The following is a 14,617-nucleotide window of genomic DNA, read 5'->3' as shown; positions in this document are numbered from 1 at the left end:
ACGTGAAAGGATTTGCTGACACCTAGAAAAGTGAATGCTAAAGCAGCAGAGAAGAAGCAAAGAGTCAACCAGATTTCCATCCAAGACTCCCTCCAGACACAGGAATTGACAGCATGAAATGCTTTGGAGGAGGTGACGACATAAGGGAGAGCAGGTGGAAGTCTGTATATGAGGCAGTCAGATCTCCATAACCCATGCCTCCCTCTCCAGAGAAAAGTGCTGGCATATTTCTTTGTGGGAGGGGAACTGTTTTTTGGAGATGGTTGGAGAAAGTTGTCGGACCGGGTGACAGACGTGAGGAGGGCTTCCCACGTAAAAAGTAAGAGACAAACAAAGGAGAAAAAAGCGATCTGGAGAAAACAGAATGCATGCAGGGAGGAAATAAAACACGACAAATAAAAGTGCTGTAAAAATCTCAGAGTGATAAAAGAATATATTGCAACTGTGAAATGAGAACAGTCACTTCAAAAAAGAAATTCAGAGTATATAAAAGAGCTCTTGGAAATTAAAATGTGATTTTTTTAAAAAAAGAAAAACTCAGTAAAATTATTTCATGGTAAAGCTCACCAAATCCTCCAGAAAGCAGAGCCAGGGATGAAGTGATGAACAAGGAAGATGATAAGAATATTAAAGGACAGGTCCCAGAGGTTCAACAACTAAATATGGGAGTATCGCTCAAATAAAGGTGAAGGATAAGAATTTCTAAGCCAGAATTCCATCCTCAGGCAAACAATCAATTAAACGTGAGGTAAACATTTTTAGGCATACAGCTTCTCAGAAATTTACTCCCAAGAGTTTGTCCTTATGAAAATACTAGATACCCAGTCCACCAAAATGAGTAAAGAGGTGTAAGGAACAGGAGATAGGAAATCCACGGGAAAGAGGCAGCCAGCGTCCCTAAGAGGAAGGTTCATTGGAGTTTTCAGGCTGGAATCTATGCATTAGGCATAAAAGCCACCAGTCCAGATGGTAAAAGACTACAGGAGATAGTTCTTCAGGAAAACACAACTGATAGGAAAGAGCTGGCAAAGTATTGGGTGCTGAATTAGTAACTATGTAGAAAACTCTAAGAATTAGTAAGTATTAGTTCTAGGAAAAACAAAGTGGAATCGGAATGGAAAATGAAAGTTTACTGCACGTCTGAGTTGAGAATTGTTTTTACAGCATTCCAATAAAGGAACACCGAGTATTAAACTTACTACCATAGAGGAAGGGGGTCACCTATGGGCTGGAGAAGGTGCAGAATGAATGTTTTATCCTCACAGGTCCTGGGGCGGGGTTGGGGGCGGGGAGGAATCTACTAGTGATAGTGATAAAAAATGAAAAATCACGAAAAGTATAAAACAGGTCATTTCCAGAAATGGAGCCAATACAGAAACAAATTAAAAAGTGCAGTATTTGCCTCTGAGAAGGAAGAATTTGGGATGGAGGAGGTGGAGGAATTTTTTCTTATAAAATATCTTGTAGAATGATTTGATTACTAATATGCATGTGTAACTCTGAATAAAGATTCTTACTAAAAAGATGGACAATGTAAAAAGAAAGAGTATTATTGTTTTTACTCCAAAAGAAGAGTACATTGATTGACCTGACAAATTGCCTTATTTTTTCTGAGATGACTTTAGGTCTAAATCAGTCGCCTGGCTTCTGAGCAACTTCGGAAGAGCTTCTTATCTGGACGACATTGTTAAAGATATTCCGACTGTTACCATTCTAAAATGTTGACCTAAATGACCTTTAGATTTCTATTGTTATAATCTTAACTATAAACTCTCTTCTTTGTAGAATATAATTTTGGAAGACGTATACTTCAATAAATGATTAGTCTACCCGTGAGGTATCTTATTTGAAAAAAGAATAAAATACATAAAATAAAAATGTCGGAGCTGCAGACCTCATTAATTCAGTTTTTTTTCCATATTCTACCTAGGCGAAGGTGAAGTTTACCTTTGAATGCCTAAGAAGAAATGAATATTGTAAGCATCATTATAAGGATACCTTGGTCATTTTTTTAAAGAAACTGAAGATTGCAGAGTGTATATTATTTAATAGTCTCTTTATTGAATAAATATATATTGAGCTTATTCATGTAACAAATCTCATTAAGTACCTATTTTATTCAGGCATTCTGCAACATATTGGGAACACGAGGCTGATACTATATGGTTCTTGCTCTTATGGTGACACATAAGTAAGGAAATTGACATGAAAATGAGCAATTGTGATTAAAAGAAAAAATAATAATTGCTCTATTGAAGAGTTACACAAAATGCACTAGGAGCCCAGGACTATGAATACAGGCTTCACAAAGGGAATTCTATGTGAGCTGAGCCTGAAGGAGAAATGAGAGTTAGTTCTATGAATTGATGGAGAAAATTCCAGAAAGAAAGCTTGAGCCCTGGTCCATATGTGGGTGGAAGTGTCACGTGTTCTGATATCAGCCAAGAGTTGAGGATGTCTGGAGCACTGAGCAGTGAGTCTGGAGAGAGAGGAAAGGAGACTAGATTTCATGAGTAAGGTCGAGTCAATGAGGCGCTATTAACAGTGATTATAATTCACAGTAGTCAAATTTTTCAAGTTAGTTCTCTGCGCCAGGAACTGAGCCAAGCACTTTACATACGACATCGTATTTAATCCTAACAATTACTCTATCATCATTTTTAAGTTTTTCAAGCTTGAGAGTAACAGAATAAAATTTGTGTAGAAACTTCATGCTAAATCTCATGAAAAAATGTTTCAGTCAAGTTAAAAAAAAAAGGATACAAAATGGCTTAAGCGACCACGTAAAAATTTTATAATCTAGCAAGAAACGAGATTGGAAGGTTTAGATAGCCAGTTGTTTTATTCTTTTTCATCACTGCGAAAGTCTCCACTTATCAATTTAAAAATAAGAACAATGTGTGTTTTTAGAGGAAGAAGGGAAAAGAGAAGGGAGAAAGAGGAGAGATTCTGTGGTGAGGGAAGGGAAAAAAGGAAGAGAGAATGAGAGAGAGCGAGAGAGTGAGCTAGACCCACAATCACTAAAAAGCGATGCTGGAGGATGGGAAAGGGAGAAGGATGGGGCAGAGACTCCTCCCCCAGTGGTCCAGAAAATAAAAATAAAAAATAAAAAAATAAAAATAAAAAGACAATACAGGCTTCAATGTAGGCAGTCATCAATAGAATAGCAAATGGAAGAATAAGAGAAGTATTTACAAATGGAAATGGTCATGCTTTGGGTGTGTAGATGTTAAGCCCATTCAGCCATAAAGGGAGATCTGAGCCTTGGTGAGGTTCCTGAGAGGAGGTGATTAGTAACATGGTTCCTGTAGCTCTGGTATTATGATTGGTTGGTGGTTTCGTAAATAAAATATGCTAACTCATAACTAGTGGGTGTCACTTTACACGTCGCATTAATTAATCACATTCCTGTTAAAGAGAAAATGGTGGTTGAACGTTCCTGGTCACCAAGTTGATCCAGAACCTTAGGTTCTGGTTTTGACCTAGTGAAACCTTTTATCCTGTATTCCTCACAACCCAGAACTTTCATGGATGACCACCAAGAGTACAGTAAGAGCAGTGAGGAACCTAAAAGTACTGGCTTGAGAGCACGGTTGACCATTGACCCAGACTGTACGGACTTGACTCTCCTTTACAAAATGTTCCATTGCCGTAAGATGTCGTGGATCATATGTTAAAGTACACGCTGCCGTCGGCTCTGAGCGCCTTCCTACCCATCCTCCTCTCGCCTGTTAACCTTGCCCTTTCTTCACCCCCCAGGGCTCTACGAAACCTTTCTAACCAATGATGAACCAGAATGCTGTGACGTCAGGAGAGAGGCAAAATCCAACACCCCCTCCAAGGGGACGGTGGACAGAGGCGGCTCGTGTCCCAGGACGTCGCTGCCAGCTTCAGCAGCGCCCAGGCTGGGCCCCGGCAGACTCAGACTGTGTGTCCTCATGCTGATGCTCCTTCACACAGTTCTCACGGCCTCGGCGGCTCAGAACGCCACGGCGCTGGGCGTCGGGGGCGTCCACGCACTTGACGAGCGCTCGGCCAGCAAGGAGTAGGGATGCTGGACCCTGGAGCGTGCCTGCCACCCTGGCCACCGGCGTCACGGCCTGGGTGCTCCGACCGTGCATCACTTTGTGCAGGGCCTGGAGGGCAAAACTGGAGAAGAGGGGCCTGAATCCAAACAAGGACACACACACACAGCTTTTTATGGACTAAAAGGCTGGAAAGTGACTTCAGTTTCTCACACCATTTTATACACTGTGTTTTAATGTTTGGAGGTTTTCTTTGCTTTCCTTTTGATTTGGGTTTATCTGTTTGTTTTGTTTTTGCACTTGTTAATACAGGATTTATTTGGGGGGATGGTTTCTCAGAGGTAAACTAAGTCTTTTCACTGTCGCTCTCTCTATATATATTTCTAGTCATTGTGTGTGCTCCTCAGATAGTTCTGTCTCATGTCCTGTCAGTTTCTATTAGCGGAATGACGGCTATGACCTCGCGGTATAGCAAACAACAACACACACACAAAAAAAAAATCATAAAAAAATAAAAAAGACAAAAAAAAGAAAACAACAAAAAAATAAAAATAAAAAAACTCCCTGACTCTCCCTCCTGCCTCTGGAACCCACACCCCTCCCGGCCTGCCCGCCCCGGGCCTTCCCCGCCCACAGCAGATGACATCCGCTTGCTTCTGTCCTTGTCGCAGCTGCCGTGAGTGGGCGCAGTGCACGCTCCGCTGGGCCCCTGAGCCGCTGCTGCACAAACCTGCAACGGAGCAGAACCAGGGGGGCCCTTTCTAGCTGAACAAACAAGTGCTCTCCATAACAGGTGGGGTCAGACAGTTAGCACATCTTTACGTTGAAAATAAAACAAAAGCAAAGAAAACTACCATGAACTCAGTTGGTCCAGCTCCCCCTTCCAAGGGCCCAGGCCTTCCTCACTGGTTGGGTGGCTGGAAGCAGCCACCCAGAATGGGGGTGTGAGGAGGTAGGGAGTCCTGCCCTGAAGCCGCAGGTGGCTGGGCTTTCGCTGGGATTTCAGTTCTGTTGCAGGACTACACGAGCACCCTTTGGCCATTGTTACAGGAACAGGATTCTGAGGACCCAAATCTGGACTTCTTTTTCCTCCTTTACCATTGTGGAGGGCTAGCAGACGTGCTCAGACACCTGCAGCATACAGAATCTAGACCATTTCACCCCAGTATTTCTCCCACATACAGTTTTTAATTACTCCAGGTATAAAGTGTATGCAATTCTGCATTATCAAAAAGAACTTTTCAAACACTAGGTTAGCCATTTTCATTCAAGTACAGAAACGTTACCACTCTCACATGCTCTAGATAGTTGAAGACAAGAGGAGAAATCGGATCGCTGTTTGTATTTTTTCTTTTTGTGGGAACATTTTACCTGCTGAGTGTCTATGAATTTGCTTTCTAAAAAAAAAAAAAAAAAAAAAAAAAAAAAGGCTTTTATGAGTTTACAGTAGAATCAGTGGAAGGAAGAGTTAATAAGGGCTGTTTTTAAAACAAACAATCAAAACAAATAATTTTAAAAGAACCACTTCACATTCTTTACTATTCTCTAACTACACTCGGGAACTGCATTTCAGGGATGATTGCTGTATAGCTGGCAGATGAAGGAAAACCATGGAAAAGGTCCTCTTAGCGAACAAAATTGAGTTCTTAACTTTCTAGCTATGAAATTCCCCCAGGCATTTGTTTTTGTTGAAACAAAACTTTAATCTCTGCATCATACCTAACTCTGCGACACGCGTTACAGTTATGCATATTTTGTTTTGAATAAAAAAATAAAAAAACTGTTTTGTTCCAGTCTGTTAAGAATATTCAAAATAATAAAGGTATTGCTTAGTAAAATTGCTAGAATTGTTTAGCAGTACATGCACAAATATTTTACTAGATTCTTTGTTTTAATAGTGTTTTGTTGAGACTGAAAATCCTAAAATGGTCTGCGCAAATACAAAAAAAAAAAAAAAACACCAAAAATGCAAAATTCTCCAGTTTTTGTTCCTTTTTTGAAATTTGTTTTCTATTCAAATGCAAACACACATTCACACGTGCACACACACAGGCACAGCATTTGTAATTGATGGAAATAATGGTACTATTTCTGGCGCCTATTAACTGCATTGAGTTTTGCGAGACTTATAGAAGTGAGTTTTGGTAAAGCCTAATGAGTGGGGGATTCCAGATTTCAGTGGAGTTGGGGGTGGGATGAGAAGGGTTAGGGAGCAATGACTGGAGGGGGAGGGGGGTGATGACTCATGGGGAAGAACGTATCAGATGAGCTCTTTTTCCACTGACCACCTCTTAACGACTTTAAGGTATATGACCACAACAAAGTTTGTCGTGACCTTCATCTACCTCTGCCCGGCAAACACCATCCCACTATCTGTTTCTTCTTTGTTCCTTGTGCTTCTGTTCATGCCAGAGGCATTTCCATTCTTTCAGGAAAACAACACAACAGAAGATGCAAGTTGCACCCACTCTTACTGGGATGACAAGAAGTTACTATTTCTAGACACAGGGCAAAGTGATGACAGATAGCATCCCTTAACAATGGGGTTTCATTTTCTATTAATATTTTTTTGCAACTGATTAAGATTCTTTTCCAGAATAAGGGGACTGGATGGTTCCATCTGCCCATGTTTTAGCTTTAGTTTGGGGAGAATGGCGGCCAAAAAAGGTAAACCCAAACCACCACTACTTTACATGGGAGGTAAGCCCTCCAAAAGACAAGTTCAAGAACTGGGAAAAACCATGCAGTATTGTAAATACGGAATTCTCGCTTAGGTGAGGAAGAGATGGTGGGGTGGGAAGGGAAATGGCCAAGTCAGCCGGAGTTGGAATCAACTGTAATTCTGGTCAGATTTTTTTCTTGCCACATTTACTCTGACGTGAGAAGGGTCTCCGTGCCTAGTATTTATGATGGTAAATGTGTAATCATTTGCCTATGACATTTCCACGGACACAGTGAACTAAAGCAGCTATTCCTGCGATTGACTAAAGAATCCAAAGAGGCAATGACTCCTTCACGAAGACAAGAAACAACCACTGATGACTTGTGATGCAGCCAGTTGGTGATGCACATCTCACTACATCCGTGGATCCTTTGCAGTGGTTTTCCTACTTGAGAACATGCTTGACGTTCTGCACAGAAAATATTCCCACCTTGCACCTTTGTAATCATCGTCTTATTCTACTTTCCTCGTGGTGGATATCCACTGCATACTAGCTAATGAATTATGATATTAAAACAATTATTTCTGAAAACAAGCTGAAAATCAAGAAAATAATATTCTTCACAAATGTATGAAACAGACTTCTCCATATTTATTGTTCTTTTTTTTTTCTGCAATAGAGAAATCCCCGTTTGAAGAATATGTTGATACTGCAAAACCAAATGTCAACTAACATAAGTGGAGTTATATATTACTCCTTATTGCATTGATGTTTGGTGGCACATTATATGGACTTCTCCTTCATTAAAAAGATAGTATTGTTCCCCTCACCCACAAATAGTAAGCAAAAGTTGTTCTTTTAAGTGACACCATGATAAAAAAAAAAAAAGCAATTTAATTCCTTACCGATGAATTGGTACTGTTAATTACTAGGACCTGTAGTCATTAAAATAAAAGAAGGTAGGAACACAGCAAGGAAAAAAGCAGACAAGAAGGAAGGAAGGAAGGAAGGAAGGAAGGAAGGGAGGGAGGGAGGGAGGAGGGAAGGAAAACAAAAATGGATTTTTGCATGAATGAATAAAAACCTCACTTTTACCAGGAAAAAAATAAATAAATGAAAGATGTAGTTGGGTGTCAGGTCCATATGCCAAATACCTGAATTGGGAGATGACATTTGGTATCTGGACAACATTAAAATATTGATCAGTCCCAGGCATTGTTTTAGTTCTCTCTTAGTAACAGCCAAATTTACAGCGTTATTGCAACTGGAAGCATACGATCTGCAAAGAAATGAAAACTGCATCTTATTTTCACTATAACTGCAGACGGGTATTTGACTATATATGCATCCATGTGTGTATATAGGGAGAAAGGGTTATATATCTCTGGCATATTTTTATAGTGAGATATATATACATAGAGAGAGAACAAGAGGGTACCTCTGGTTCCTTAAGCAAAAACACTGCAGTAAATTTAAATTTATTCTGTATGAATATATGTCTATGCTGAGTTGATATCTGTTTTGTCTTAAATTAGTACTACAATTTCCATGCAATGAAATCACAGTGAAAAAAACTAGGAAGGCTGAGAAGTTATTGATTAAGTCTAAGTAAATTAAGTCTCAGTAAATTAATGGATTAAGCAGGGCTCCTGATTAACCTTCTTATTTCACTAATTCTTATCTCTCTTCCCCTTCCATCCACCTCTCACCCACCTGATAGATATGTGAGTGTCTTGGCATGTGTCTTACGCACTCCGTATTTCCAGCTATAACAGCTTCAAACACTTTCACCCTTAAAACTTTAGTTGGAAGTCAGACTCTGGACATTGATCTGTGGATATAGGCTGTTGACCTACAGATATAGAAACAGTGACTGTCTCTCCTTAAACCCCCAGCTCATTGCAACACTGGCTGCTGCAAGATTCCAGTTGTCTGAGTGCTGGCTAACGAGGAAGCCACTGGCTTTGAAAAGCAAATTTCAACTTATGTCCATTTCCCATTGGCCATTTCACTGCAAAACAGATGACGTGCTAAGACGGGAAAATCAAAGCAAAAGTTATAATTCTGTATGGACATTAGATAAACTCTGAATTGGGGAGTTCCCTGGTGGTCTAGTTGTTAGGATTTGGAGGTTTCACTGCCGTGGCCCGGGTCCAATCCAGCAAGCATGTGGCTGGCCGGGGCAGGGGCAGAGGGGACGACTTGATTGTTCTTTTACTTTTTCTCTTTACCTTTTCTTCCTTTTCCCCCATGTGACTATAATTTCCATATCATAATAAGTACCTTAATGTTTGCACTGAAACAATATTTCCATTTTTGTTGATGATGTGTGATATATTAAAAATAGGGACAACTATATAAACTCATATGTTATTTTAAAATTCTTATTCTAAATTCACTCAAGTACAATTTTTGAGTAAATAAAAATATAGAGCCAAAGTAGTAATACCACCCAATTCTGAGAGACTAAGAATGATGTGAAAAATGCAGGTATGTGTTCAGTCTGTTTGTGTTCCTAGGTCTGAAGTGGGTCTCTTGTAGACAGCATATATATGGATTTTGTTTTTGTATCATTCAGCCAGTCTATGTCTTTTGGTGGGAGCATTTCATCCATTTACTTTTCAGGTAGTTATCGATATGTATGTTCCTATTACCATTTTCTTCGTTGTTTTGCGTTTGTTATTGTAGGTCTTTTCCTTCTTTTGTGTTTCCTGCCTAGAGAAATTCCTTTAGCATTTGTTGTAAAGTTGGTTTGGTGGTGCTGAATTCTCTTAGCTTTTGCTTGTCTGTAAAGGTTTTAATTTCTCTGTCAAATCTGAATGAGATCCTTGCTGGGTAGAGTAATCTTGGTTGTAGGTTTTTCCCTTTCATCACTTTAAATATGTCTTGCCGCTCCCTTCTGGCTTGCAGAGTTTCTGCTGAAAGATCAGCTGTTAACCTTATGGAGATTCCCTTGTGTGTTATTTGTTGTTTTTCCCTTGCTGCTTTTAATATTTTTTCTTCGTATTTAATTTTTGATCGTTTGATTAATATATGTCTTGGCGTGTTTCTCCTTGGATTTATCCTGTATGGGACTCTCTGCACTTCCTGGACTTGATTGACTCTTTCCTTTCCCATGTTAGGGAAGTTTCCAACTCTAATCTCTTCAAGTATTTTTCAGTCCCTTTCTTTCTTCTTCTTCTGGGACCCCTATAATTCGAATGTTGGTGCATTTAATGTTGTCCGAGAGGTCTCTAAGACTGTCCTCAATTCTTTTCATTCTTTTTTCTTCATTCTGCTCTGCAGTAGTTATTTCCACTATTTTATCTTCCAGGTCACTTATCCGTTCTTCTGCCTCAGTTATTTTGGTATTGATTCTTTCTAGAGAATTTTTAATTTCATTTATTGTGTTGTTCATCATTGTTTGTTTGCTCTTTAGTTCTTCTAGGTTCTTGTTAAACATTTCTTGTATTTTCTTCATTCTACTTCCAAGATTTTGGATATCTTTACTATCATTACTCTGCATTCTTTTTCAGGTAGACTGCCTGTTTCCTCTTCATTTGTTTGGTCTTGTGGGTTTTTACTTTGTTCCTTCATCTGCTGTGTGTTTCTCTGTCTTCTCATTTTGCTTAACTTACTGTGTTTGGTGTCTCCTTTTCGCAGGGTGCAGGTTCGTAGTTCCCGTTATTTTTGGTGTCTGTCCCCGGTGGCTAAGGTTGGTTCGGTGGGTTGTGTAGGCTTCCTGGTGGAGGGGCCTGGTGCCTGTGTTCTGGTGGATGAGGCTGGATCTTGTCTTTCTGGTGGGCAGGTCCATGTCTGGTGGTGTGTTTTGGGGTGTCTGTGAACTTAGTATGATTTTAGGCAGCCTTTCTGCTAATGGGTGAGGTTGTGTTCCCTCCTTGCTAGTTGTTTGGCATAAGATGTCCAGCACTGTGGCTTGCTGGTCATTGAGTGGAGCTGGGTCTTAGCACTGAGATAGAGATCTCTGGAAGAGCTTTCGCCATTTGATACTACGTGGAGCTGGGAGGTCTCTTGTGGACCAATGTCCTGAACTCGGCTCTCCCACCTCAGAGGCCCAGGCCTGACACCCGGCCAGAGCACCAAGACCCTGTCAGCCACACAGCAAACATGTTGCGTGTGGTGCCAAGTCTCTGGTCCCTCAATAAAATTTCTGGGTGATAAAAATGTCTCTTATGGTAGTCAAATGTAGTATAAACACATTTCTTTTCTTCTTTTATGTTTTTTAAAAATTTTTATTGGAATATAGTTGATTTACAATGTTGTGTTCGTTTCAGGTGTACAGCAAAGTGAATCAGTTATACATACAGATATATCCACTCTTTTTCTTTTTAGATTCTTTTCCCATATAGCCATTACAGAGACTTCTTTTATGCTTTATGGAAGTTTCCAGAAAGGGAAAAAAACCTGAAGGTTAAAATCAATACCTAATGCTTTTTATTTTGAGAAGAGTAGGCATATTTTATATTTCCACTCATTCATTTACATGAAACAGACATATAAACTACCTACATTCGTGACCTTCATTCCTTTATTGGGAAAAAAAACCAAAACCGAGAGTCCTCCATGTCACTGGGACTAAGTTAGGCCTTTGGGGAAACATACAAAAGACGTATTTTTGTTTTTCCAGTTTAGACCAGAGTGGGAGAAACACATACAATTATAAGGCAAAGATAAGTCATGAGCATGGCAAACTAGGGACTTCCCTGGTGGCGCAGTGGTTAAGAATCTGCCTGCCAATGCAGGGGACACAGGTTCGAGCCCTGGTCCGGGAAGTTCCCACATGCCGTGGAGCAACTAAGCCTGTGTGCCACAACTACTGAGCCTGTACTCTAGAGCCCACAAGCCACAACTACTAAAGCCCATGCGCCACAGCTACTGAAGCCCGTGCACCTAGAGCCTGTGCTCCGCAACAAGAGAAGCCACCGCAATGAGAAGCCCGTGCACCACAACTAAGAGTAGCCCCCGCTCACCACAACTAGAGAAAGCCCGCACGCAGCAACGAAGACCCAACGCAGCTATAAATAAATAAATAAATAAATTTATTTATTTAAAAAAGAAAAAAGATTGTGGCAAACTAGACTCGAAGCATTTAACTCTGATTGGCAGAAAGTAAAGTTTCACAGATAAAATCACATCTTAATAATCAAATAGGTGTTGAACAATCAAAGGACAGACAGAAATTGTGGTCATCTGCAAAGACACAGAAGCTGAAGGAACTTTCCTGCAGAGCACAGAGAGATGCAGGAAAGCCTCACGGGTGAAGACACGAGAGTCTGGTCTTATAACCCAGCCTCAAAGTTTGGATTTGACCCTCAAAGTAAGAGAAAGCCATTAGAGAATTTTTATAAACTAATACTGCATAATGAACTTAATGAATTAAAATTTTTTTCCCTGGCAGCAGGAGATAACACAGACTGAGGGAAGTAAGGCAGGAAGGGACTGGCACATTGATGAGATATAATGAGAGTCTGAACAAATTCAACAGCAAATGAGACAGAGGAAAGGAGTGAACTGGAGAAATATTATGATGTAGAATTAACGGGTCTTCGTTATTTTTCTGAGTATGACTGATAAACACAAGTGAAAGGCAAAAAGAAAATGGAAAAAAAAAAAAGAAAGGAATCTCAGTTTTCCAGAGTGAGCAGTCATCAAATAAGAAGCCAGGAAGGGGCTTCCCTGGTGGCGCAGTGGTTGAGAGTCCACCTGCCGATGCAGGCGACGCGGGTTCGTGACCCGGTCCGGGAGGATCCCACGTGCCGCGGAGCGGCTGGGCCCGTGAGCCATGGCCGCTGAGCCTGCGCGCCCGGAGCCTGTGCTCCGCAACGGGAGAGGCCACAACAGGGAGAGGCCCGCGTACCGCAAAAAAAAAAAAAAAAAAAGAAGCCAGGAAGAAGAAAGAATAGACTTGGGACCATGGCCAACCTGTGCCCACTTAGAGATGTTAGCAGGCATCCTGTGGGTGATACCTCCTGGCAGCACTGATGTGTGCTACTAGTTAGGATAACATTAGCTGCTCTAAAAGGTAGACAACAGAATTTCAACAGAATTTTACTTTTTGCTCCCTTTAACATTCGGTGGGTACCTCTGCCGTGGCTAATTCCAAGGCCCAGGCTTTTTTCCTGTCCTTCTGCCGTATCAATCCAGGTGAAGGGGACAGTTTGGGAAAGTTACATCCACTTTCGAAACACGACAACGATGACTGCTTTGGAAAAGAAGACCTCTGGGGGGAAATGAGTAATTTGGGGGCAGATCGCCCTGAAGGACAAAGAAAGCTAAAGGGAGACGTCATTTTTCTCTAAGCATCTGTCAGGGTCAGGCGTTGTTCATAATTCATTTCTGGTTCCCACAACAAACCTGCATAAGGGGTGTTTTTTAATCTAAATTTTTGAAGGTGGCTCAAGTCTCAGAGAGAGTGTGGAGATAGATCAGGGTCGCACAAATAGTCAACGTGTGTGCTTGGACTCAAGTATGATTTTTCTAACACCAGGCCCTTCTGCTTCTCCTTAAAGAACACTTAGTATAATCCTGCTGTCAGTCTGGGAGGAGGCCCAGGTAGATGATATTGTTTAACATCCAATTTTAGCTTTAAATAATAAAAATAAATTGCATTTTTAATTGTCAAGAATATCTGAGAAATATAGTAAAATTGTCTGGTGAAAGGGTTTTCTATTTTTCCATTCTTGCCTCTTGGTCCTCAAGGTCAGAGAATTTATAAAGTGTTCTAACAATCCTCTTAGAATGAAAATTTGGGTTCAATACTGATTAAGTATGATCATACCACATGGCTATGGAATTCCTAAGTAAACCAGTTGACATTAATTGAAATAAACTACCATAGTGTTCAGGGTGCTGGTCAAGATGAATAATAGATATTATCTCCTATTTTGACAAGTTTATAACAGTGAAAGCTACAGGCACATGGCTGAAAGGGAATTGGAAACCATACTTCTCATTTTATGTACTCTGTGATTGGCAAAGGACCAAATTATCTTTGTGCCCAATGGTTTAGTGATTACGATTCATTCTTTCAAAATTGATAGAGAGAATTGCTGTTCTCCAGAGGGAAATATATTAAAAGAGAGAACACTCGTGATATTACTAAGGACACATAAACTTACAGAATGTCTCATTATAAACTCAACACCACATGCAGCTCAGTGACAACATCAGTCATTCATGGATGTGGTTGGAAATTCTCCATGATGTCAACCCGTGTTGGGATAATCAGGAAAATTCCCACAATTTCATAAACACCTATGTTTTAAGAAAATATTTAGTTTTTCTAAGTGACTCTTTAATCGGTTTCCTTTCACTTGATTTTCAGAACCAAAGATAGCCAGATGTATAATTTTTAAAAAGATACATTCTGGGTTTTATTGTTTCAAACTTGGTCATTCTAACTTGTGAATTCTTTAAAACTTGCTTCTATTTTCCAAAATAGTACGTAATAAACAGGTTTGGGAAACATTGCTAGTTGGTTTTACCAATTAGTAAGGGAAGAAGTATTCATCGCACTCCCTTACAATTAGATGATATCATAAGTACAATTGCATCATGTGAACATAAAGAAGATTCTGGATATAATAGGTTATCCTGGTTTTTAGCATACATTCTGAGAATAAGCCAAAATTAAGTATCTCAATAACATCAGCTAAGTTTTATGCGCAAAAATCGCAAATTATTTGCATTATTCATTATGGTAACGACACTATTGTGAAAAGCCCAAGCTTATTTATGAGCTAACACACTAAGCAAGAACTCACTAGAAATGAAAGAATCTATATATTGTCGTTATAATAGGGAAGTTGTTCAACATAAATCTGGTTGAGGAACAATATGTTTGAAAATGTTAAACTAATAAACCTGTATTTAGATTATCTGAGATTATCTATATAAAGGTCAAAACTCAATTCCCAGATTTATATTAGT

General features: G+C 40.0%; 1 protein-coding gene across 3 annotated transcripts in view; it reads left to right on the top strand.

Annotated features, from left to right (window-relative positions):
- The window catches only part of NALF1 (NALCN channel auxiliary factor 1), a 576,894-nt gene extending 570,765 nt beyond the window's left edge, over positions 1–6,129 (top strand). Inside the window, exons 3-4 of one of the 3 annotated variants that reach the window (XM_060288041.1) lie at positions 1,931–1,976; positions 3,760–3,895. In XM_060288041.1, the coding sequence (XP_060144024.1) occupies positions 1,931–1,953 (23 nt within the window). In that variant the 3' untranslated portion in view covers positions 1,954–1,976; positions 3,760–3,895. Of the gene's footprint in view, positions 1–1,930; positions 1,977–3,759 lie in introns of all 3 variants that reach the window. The other 2 variants (XM_060288040.1, XM_030856772.2) reach the window with 2 other exon arrangements.
- The last annotated feature ends 8,488 nt before the right edge of the window (positions 6,130–14,617 follow it).

Source organism: Globicephala melas, chromosome 18, assembly GCF_963455315.2.
Source record: "Globicephala melas chromosome 18, mGloMel1.2, whole genome shotgun sequence".
Classification (NCBI taxonomy): domain Eukaryota; kingdom Metazoa; phylum Chordata; class Mammalia; order Artiodactyla; family Delphinidae; genus Globicephala; species Globicephala melas.
Note: the sequence above shows the minus strand (reverse complement) of the source record. Positions and strands in the feature narration are given on the sequence as shown.